General features: G+C 18.9%; 3 protein-coding genes across 3 annotated transcripts in view; 2 read left to right on the top strand and 1 right to left on the bottom strand.

Moving 5' to 3' along the window:
- PRSY57_0905500 (ATP-dependent protease ATPase subunit ClpY, putative) overlaps positions 1-2,073 on the top strand; it is a gene marked incomplete at both ends in the record, with an annotated part of 2,811 nt that extends 738 nt beyond the window's left edge. The window contains one exon of the mRNA XM_012907295.2: positions 1-2,073. This exon is cut by the window's left edge and continues 738 nt beyond it. Coding sequence (XP_012762749.2) covers positions 1-2,073 — 2,073 coding nt within the window.
- Positions 2,074-3,248: 1,175 nt separating this feature from the next.
- On the top strand, positions 3,249-4,025 carry PRSY57_0905400 (hypothetical protein; the record flags this gene model as incomplete). The annotated part of the gene is made up of 1 exon (XM_012907294.2): positions 3,249-4,025. The coding sequence occupies one exon, from the start codon at positions 3,249-3,251 to the stop codon at positions 4,023-4,025; it is 777 nt and encodes a 258-aa protein (XP_012762748.2).
- Positions 4,026-4,917: 892 nt separating this feature from the next.
- PRSY57_0905300 (GTPase-activating protein, putative) lies at positions 4,918-8,385 on the bottom strand (the record flags this gene model as incomplete). The annotated part of the gene is made up of 1 exon (XM_012907293.2): positions 4,918-8,385. The coding sequence occupies one exon, from the start codon at positions 8,383-8,385 to the stop codon at positions 4,918-4,920; it is 3,468 nt and encodes a 1,155-aa protein (XP_012762747.2).
- Between the last annotated feature and the right edge of the window lie 1,615 nt (positions 8,386-10,000).

Raw genomic sequence — 10,000 nt, 5'->3', positions numbered from 1 at the left:
AATAATAATAAAATGTTTAGTCCACATGGAGAAAAACAAAAGAAGTATACAATGTTTTTAAAGAAAGATGATATAACAAAAAATATAGATCAAACACAACATCCTATTAATAATATAAATAATATAAATAATATAAATAATTTAAATAATATGAATGAAATATGTGATGATACTACTACTTCTTGTACACATAGCAAGAACACAAGAAGTGAGAAAAAGACAGATGCGTCAATTATAGAAAAGGATGATATCGTCAGAGATAGTTATTCATCGGATAAAAAAAACGAGAACATAGAAAATTTTGCGAAGGTTAAAATAACGAAGGAAAATATTATTAATATTAACGAAATAAAAGAAGATGTTAAGAAAGTTAAAAAGGTGATGGCACATAAAAAGGAAACAAAGGAATATAATATAAAAGATGAAAAAAATAAGAAGATATATGATATTAATGTAGATATAAAAAAGGAAGAGGATGATAATATATATGATATTAATGTAGATATAAAAAAGGAAGAGGATGATAATATATATGATATTAAGGTAGATATAAAAAATGAAGAAATATCCAAAAGTACTATTTCAAGTGACGTACCAAATGATAATTGTAATGTTTTAAAAAAGGATAATATAGGAAAGAAGAATTATTTTAGTAGTGGTGGTATGAACAGTAGTAATATTCTTAAAGAGGAAATAAAATCAGATGATAGTAAAATAAATTTTCAAATGAAAAATGGGAAAAGTAGTAAGAAATGTTTATATCCTCATGAGATTGTAGAATATTTGAATAAATATATAATAGGTCAAAGTGAAGCTAAAAAGGTTGTTGCTAATGCATTAAGACAAAGATGGAGAAGAATACAAGTTAGTGATGATATGAAAAAAGATATTATACCAAAAAATATTTTAATGATAGGACCTACAGGTGTAGGTAAAACCGAAATAGCAAGACGTATATCTATGTTTGTCGATGCACCATTTATTAAAGTAGAAGCAACAAAATTTACGGAAGTTGGATTTCATGGTAAAGATGTAGATCAAATTATAAAAGATTTGGTTGAAATAGCTGTAAAAAGGCAAAAAACAAAATTTGAAATTGAAATCAGAGAACAAGCTGAAGAAACTGTTGAAAATATTATTCTTTATTCTTTATTAGGTAATATAAAAGAAGAAGAGAAAAATATTTGGAGGAAATATTTGAAAGATGGATCATTAGATGATAAAGTTATTAGTATAGATATACCTAATTATATTAATAACAATATTTTTTCAAATGATTCTGTTGAAAATGCTGTAAAGGAAGCATTAAGTAATCATCAGAATATAAAAAGTGTAAAAATAATACATCAGAATATAAATAAACAGAGTGATAAAAAAACCATGACTATTAGAGAAGCAAGACAAAAATTATTACAATTAGAAATAGATTCTTCAATAAATCAAGAGACCATTTTAAAAACAGCCATAAATTCTGTAGAAGAAGAAGGTATTGTTTTTATAGACGAAATTGACAAAATTTGTTCGAAATCTAATTCTTCATATAATGGTCCAGATGCAAGTGCTGAAGGTGTACAAAGAGATCTTCTTCCTTTAATAGAAGGATGTGTTATAAATACAAAATATGGTAATATTAATACAAATTATATTTTATTTATAGCTTCAGGTGCTTTTCAAAGAGTTAAACCTAATGATATGCTAAATGAATTACAAGGAAGATTACCAGTACATGTTACATTATCTAGTTTAACCATTAAAGATTTTATAGATATATTAACAAAAACACATAATAACTTATTACAACAAAATATAGCTCTACTAAAAACAGAAGGCATAGATCTCAAATTTACAGATGATGCTATTGAAACTATAGCGAATGCAGCACATGATATGAATTTCTATGTAGAAAATATTGGTGTCAGAAGATTACATACAATCATTGAAAAAATTATGGAAGATATTAATTATGATGTATACAATTATGTAAACCAATCTATTGTCATAGATAAAGACAAGGTCAACAAATCCCTCGAAGGTTTTATTAAGCAATACGACTTAAAAAAATATATCATATAACATGTACAACAAATAGAAACGATCATAAAATGGATTTAATTTGACCATAAAATGTAACACGTCATGAATATATATATATAAATATATATGTATGTAGGTATATTTATTATATATATATATATATATATATATATATATATATAAATTTTTTTTTTTTTTTTTTTTTTTTTTTTTTTTGGCCATATATGACTTTTTGATTATATAATAAACATATATATTTTATAAATATAGTTACAATTTTTACCTTGTTTTATAATATTATATATATAAATATATATATATATATATATTTATATATTTTATTTTTTTTAAGATTCTAATTTTATATATATGTATACTATCATTATGGAATACATAAAATAATTTACATTTATATGTTTCATTTATTATATATATATATATATATATGTATTTTTTTTTTTTTTTTTTCAAATATGTGAAATTGACAAAACTAAGATTTTATACAATTATAAAAAAAAATAATTTATATATTATAAATATTGAAGACAAAAAGGAAATGTTCTTAAATTTTAACCGTATAATTAAATAAATAAATATATATATATTATAAATATATTTTTTTTATGTTAAGAGAAAATGCAAAAATGGGATCCATCCTATAAATTGATATTCATTAGAAATATATTTTATTAATTTTTTGTTCACATATTTGGAAATCTTAATATTTGAATAAAACATGTAAATATATAAATAAATATAAATATATATATATATATATATATATATATATATATATTTATATATAAATTTTTTTTTTAGTGTAACATGATAACTTATAATTATTTCGGTGCTTATTCTTTTTAAAAATATATACTTAAATATTATGATGAATATAAAAAAGAATAACAACGAAAGAAAGGCGAATGAAGAAAATATAATATATTATTGAAATGAAAGGTAATAAAAAAAAAAAAAAAACAAAAAAAAAAAAATGTTTTAAAAATATATTTATTCTATATATATGTTTTTTTGTTTTTTTATTTTTTTAGTAGATCCAAATATCATATATAATATATTATAATATAATATAATATTATTATAGTACGGCTGTTTGAAGATTATATAATTATTACATTAAAATTTTTATATTTCCTTATGTTTTTATTTTATATCATTTCATTTTATTTATTTTTTTTTTTATTTCATTTTTTTAAATGATGGAGGAGAAAGCATATATAAAAGATTACGAAATTGAGAAGGCTACTCAGAGATTATTTTTAAAATTAAAGAATGAAAAAATAAAAGAAGATATTTTAAGAAAATCTATAAATGAATATAAAGAAACTATAAATATTGTTAAAAATTTAACAAAGAAAATAAATTATAAAATAATCATTCCTTTTTCTAAACTAGCTTTTTATGAAGGAGAAATAAAATATACAAATAATATATATCAACATATAGGTTGTAATACATATTGTGAAAGGACTTCAGAAAATGCTCATAAATATCTACAAAAGAAATTAGATGCTTATGAAAAAAAGTATAAAATAATTTCCGATGATATTGACAAATTAACGAAAGAAATACAACTTGCTTTAGAACTTGAACAAACATCAAATATAAATAAAAATAATATTAATCAAGACGATGATGATCATAATTCAAAAAATGTTTTTGTAAGGCCGGATGGATTCTTAGAAATAAGAGAGGAATATCATAGTAGTGATGAGGAAAATAATAAGCAGAATGTAAAAAATGAGAAATGTAATTCTTTATCTAGTAATAATAATGAAATTCAAGAAAAAATTATAAAAAGAGAGGATGATATAACAAATATCAACATAAATGAAAATAATAAAGATGTCGAAAGGACACAACATGATGAAAAACATAAAATTATTAAAAATAAATCCTTAAATATTAATAAACAGGGATTGCTTAATATTAAAGAAAATTATACAAGTAGTAGTAGTGAAATCGATGACTAGACAAAAGACCATACAAAATAAAAAAAAAAAAAAAAAAAAAATATATATACAACCCATATAATAACTTTAAATTATATTATATTATATTATATTATATTATATTATATTTTTTTGTTTTTTCAAATGAATGTACATACCCATGTACTTGACTAAATTATAACCCAATGTTAATATTAAGAATTTTTTTTTCCCCTATTTTTACAAAAGATAGATATTATTACACATTTAAACACTTCATACGTTATTATTTAAAAAAACACATGAAAAAAAAAAAACTTTTCTTTTTCTCTTTTTTTTAACCATATTTGTGTTTAAAATAAAATAAAATAAAAAATACTTATTTTTCCTAATAAAACTGCATTTATTCAAATTATAATGTGTTATATAAATATATATATTTATATATATATATATATATATATAAGAGTTATGGTTTAAAAAGACAACAATAATAATTAGAGTAATAAAAAAAATATATATATATATATATATATATATATATATATATATAATAACATTGGGAGGAAATGGCAAATAAATATTTTTTTAAAATAATGAATTTAAAAAGGAAAAAAATACAACAGAAACAAGATAACATATATATGAATATATGTATATATATTAACACACAAAAAAAAAAAAAAAAAATTAAATAAATAAATAAATAAATAACTACATTATATATAATAAAATGATATATTAAATTGATAAGGTTATTAATAAATTCTTATTATATATAATATTTTTATACTATAATTAGGTATATATTTGTAAAAAAAAAATTAAAAAAAAAATAAATAATCAAGAAAAAAAATTTAATTATACGTAAATATATATATAATTATATATATATATATATATATATATATTTTTTTTTTTTTTTTTTTTTTTTTTAAAATGTGTGAGCATCGTCTACCAGATCTGTATCATTATATTCCTTTTTTTCAGTACTATTTATATTGTCAAGTTCTCGATCAGCATCCTTTTTATTAAATTGATAATATTTATTTATGGTGGAGACATCAAACCAACTATTATCTTTAGCATATGAATTAATTAGACTAAAGAAACCAAAATTATTATTATCATCATTTTTTTCATTATCATTGTTGTTATTTTTTGATGAAGTTTCTTTTTCATTATAACTAATATATTGAGATATATTAAGAATACTTTCTTCTTCTTCTTCTTTTTCTTCTTTTTCTTCTTTTTCTAAATTGTTTTCATTTTCATTTTCATTTTCATCTTCATGATGTTTATGTTCATCATTATGACATTCTTTATTATTCATATGTATAAAAATATTTTCGTTCTCCTTAGTATCATTCAAATACTTAATATTTTTGATTTGTTCATTTTCTTTCTTATAAGAATTGATATTGTTATCACCATAAATGTTGGACTCATTCATTTGATGATGGAATGTTATTTCTTCTTGTCCCTCTTCTTTATTAAAATAATATGCATGTCTTTTCAAGTTGCTCATACTATTCCTATCACTTTTGTTTTCATTTGATTTAGAATGTTGAATATGTATATCGTTCTTATGATATAGCTGGGAGTTATCCTCTTTATGATCATTATCACACATATTAAGTTCATGCATGTGATGATTTTGTATATTTTGATTAATCATATGATATTCTCCAACATTCTCTTTATCATTTGCTATATGTTTGGTGTGTGTCTTGTTCATATTTTCAAGATCATTTTGCGGTTTTTGATTTAAAGATTTTGACACAGAAGCGTGCGAACTGTTTATACTATTATTATAATTATTATAATTAATATAATCAATATGATTAATATAATTAATATTGTTTATATTGTTTATATTGTTTATACTATTTGTACTATTCATATTATTTGTACTATTCATATTATTTATACTATTCATATTATTTATACTATTCATATTATTTGTACTATTCATATTATTTATACTATTCATATTATTTATATTTTCCTCTTGATTTTTTTGTTCCATAACAGACATATCAATATGATCATTAGAATTATCCGTTGCTATATTATTTGTATAATACTTATTAATATGGTGTTTTAAATTTGGATGGTTTGGCTTTTCCTCATCAGATATATTATGAACAGAATTACTTTCTTTTAATGAGCTAAGCACATCATGATATGCTACATCATTACTACTATTGTTAATTGCATCCTGGTGTATATTTTGATTTTTTTGATTTTTTTGATTACTACTTAAAATTTTATAATAAAATGTATTGATATTTTCTGTTTCCTTTAATGACATCGATTTTTGTTTATCTCTAAATTTAAGGTTGGAGGTAGGTTTCAATTCTTCTTCATTTTTTTTTTTCAAGATATTACGAGAAAAAAAATTGAGTAAAGGAACTCCATCGAGTATAACAAAATTGCTATCTTCATTAATCAAATGGCTATATCGTTTATAATTATTATAATTATTATTATTATTATTATTATTATTATTACTAATGTTGTTATTATTATCCTTATTATTTGTTGTATCATTTTCTGTGTGGTAATTATTAATAGTATTTGTATTATTCATTTGTGTAATACTTTCTTTTATATGATTAAAATGACATGTGGTTATATTATCTATTATAAATTTATATTGACTATTAAATGGTACATGTTGATTTTCAATATTTTCAAATAGATATAAGAGTTCATTACTTAAAATAATAGATTCCGATTTTTTTATAAGTAATTTAGCTATTAATATATCATCATTACTTTCATTATATTTTAATGATTTTAATAATTTCAATATTTTTTCAAATTTATGTTTCATTAAATAACTTTTTAATATTTTCAAAAGTGCTACAGATATAATGATAATTTTTTTAATACTCGTGCTAAATAAATAATCCCATATTACAATAACGCTTTTTATAGGTAAGCTAGCTATAAATAATGTCAAAAGCCATTGATGTAAATAGACTGGTGGATATACTTCTTCATTATTAAAATGATCTACTAAATCAGGTATTTCATTTTGCATTATTCTTTCAAATAAATATATAAAACGATTTAATAAAGGAAATTTCTCTTTATAAAAATCTTTCAAATAATAATTATTCATTAAACTAACTAATACACAAAATGTTTCCAACTCATTAAAATTACTTATAATTAATAAAAGTCCAACCAAAAAATTCATACCTTGACAATATCCAACAGATGGTTCATAATTCGAATATGCATTTAAAACTCTATATAATTGTTGTTGTGCATATTTATCAAATATTAATAGTTCTGGAAAAGTTCTTGATATATCTATTAATATTAAATTTGTATAATTAGATTTCTTTTTAGATAAATAATAATATTTCTTCTGAAATTTATTGTATAAATTCTTTGCATTTGTTATATGGAACCATATTTTCCATCGATATTTTTGGGGAATTCCTCTTTTTACTCTTCTTAGATAAGTAGTTCTATGGGCTTTATGAAACCATACAATATCTCTATTAACCATAGAAGACCATTTTTCTAATATCCTTACATTATTCTTTTCTCCACATGATAAAAGCTCATTCGTATAATGTTTTCTTAATCCTATAGTTGGATCGTATATTTTCTTTTGCGTAACTTCCCAATCTTCCAAAAATTTTGTTTCATTCTCTAAATCCACAGATATTATATTATTATTATTATTATCAGGATTATTACCACTATGTTCATTATTACAATCATTATGGACATTATTATATTTATCATAACTATAGCAATTATCATTATTATTATAATTCATATTATCATCATTATTATTATTATTATAATTAATATTATCATCATTATTATTGTTGTCATTATTATTATTATTATTATAATTCATATTATCATCATTATTATTATTATCATTATTTACATTTTTAATATTATCATTATTATTATGTACATTTTTAATATTATCATTATTATTGCCGTTGTTCTTCTCCTTTGTGTTGCTATCTATTATAATATCATCCTCATCTTTCTTATCGGATGGGTTATGATTAACACTACTTATATCACTTTTTGTCTTACTCTTTTTACCTTTCTTTACATTTTTATTATTACCAGGGTCATCCTTTTTTTTCTCTCCAAATATTTTATTTATACTAAACGAATGAAAAATGCTTTTCCCATCTTTGTTATTATTCATTATATCATTGTCATTTTTGTCACTTTTGTCATTTTCTAATATATTTTGTTCATGTACATCTGTATTATCAGATCCTTCTTTTTTGAAACTATGTTTTCTATTCATAAAAATTTTATTCAAATTTTTTTTTTTTTCATCTTTTTCTTTTTTCTTTTTTTTTACATTCTTATCCAAATACTCAAGTTCCAATGGTTTCAATTCACTCATATTACATTTATTTTTAAATTATACAAAATATATAATCATACATATAATATATATATATATATATATATATATATATATAATATAAGTATAGAAAAAAATGGAGCATACAAATTATTATTATGTTTTCAAAAAATGCACTATCATATAGATATATATATATATATATATATATAATATAAAAAGAAAAAGAAATTAAAAAAAAAATTATATGCAATTATTTATTTTATGTTATACATATATGTTCTGTTCTACTAACATAAAACAAGAAAAAAAAAAATGCTAATCTGATCTAAATAAAGAAAACAAAAAAAAAGAAAATAGAAAAGAAAAATATATATAATTATAACCTTTATATATATATATATATATAATATTTATATTTTCAAAAAAAAGGAAAAAAAAAAAAGAAAAAAAAACTAATTATAAATATATAATATATATATATATATTTATATAAATATATTTATATATATATATTATATAATTATTATACTTAGGCTTTACTTATTAATTCGTATTTATTATTATATTTGTATCTTTTTTTTTTTTCATTTACCTATATCTCTATATTTGGTTTATGAAAAAGGCTAAAATGTAATTTTTTATTCATTAAAAAAAAGAAATACATAAAATATTATTAATATATATATTTTTTTTTAATAATAATAAAAGTAGTATATATAATATATTTATGCAATCATTTAAATTTTTAATTTTTAATAATCAACTTCTAAGAAATAAAAAATACACAAAAAAAAAGAAAGAGAGAGAAAAAAAAAATTGGATTCTTTTTTTTTAAAAAAACGGTATTTTTCTTATAATCAAGAAAAAAATAATAAATAAATAATTTATAAATCATACTGTGATGTATAATATTTAATAATAAATATTAGTAATTTTATAAATATATTATAATATATATATATAATAATAATAATATATATCATAAAATATGTATGTATTGTAACATTGAATATACATAAAATGAAAATATATATAAATATACAATAATCTGGATCATTATATATATATATTATATATATATATATATATATTATAAAAATCCTATGTAATTCCTTAAAAAGAAAAATTTAATTTACCAAACAATATCTTACAATCATATTTAAAAAAAAAAAAAAAAAAGAAAGTATAAAGAAATAAATGTATGTCGTAAAAAGAACCCTATCAGAAGTTTTATTATTATACACATATATCTGAAAATTTTTATATACATATAATATATATTATATGAATATTTATATTTCACATTTTTTCTTTTTTTTTTTTTTTCTTTTTTTTTGTTGGTTTTCATTTATTCCTTCTGTCTGCTTTTTTCTTAAGGTATCTCTCTTATTTTTTTCTTAAAAATATATAATTTATTATATATATATATATATATATATATATATATATATATATATATATATATTTACATATTCATAATATAAAACTGTTTTATAATTTGATACATCTCTTTTTTTTTTTTTTTTTTTTTTTTTTTTTTTTTTTGATCTTTTATTTTTTTTTCATTACGTGCTTTTTTTTTTTTTTTTTTTTTTTTTTTTTTTTTTTCTAATTTTTTTCTTTTTATTTTTTTTTTTTTTTTTTTTTATTC

The sequence above is a fragment of the Plasmodium reichenowi genome, chromosome 9 (assembly GCF_001601855.1).
Source record: "Plasmodium reichenowi strain SY57 chromosome 9, whole genome shotgun sequence".
In the NCBI taxonomy this organism is placed as follows: Eukaryota; Apicomplexa; class Aconoidasida; order Haemosporida; family Plasmodiidae; genus Plasmodium; species Plasmodium reichenowi.
Note: the sequence above shows the minus strand (reverse complement) of the source record. Positions and strands in the feature narration are given on the sequence as shown.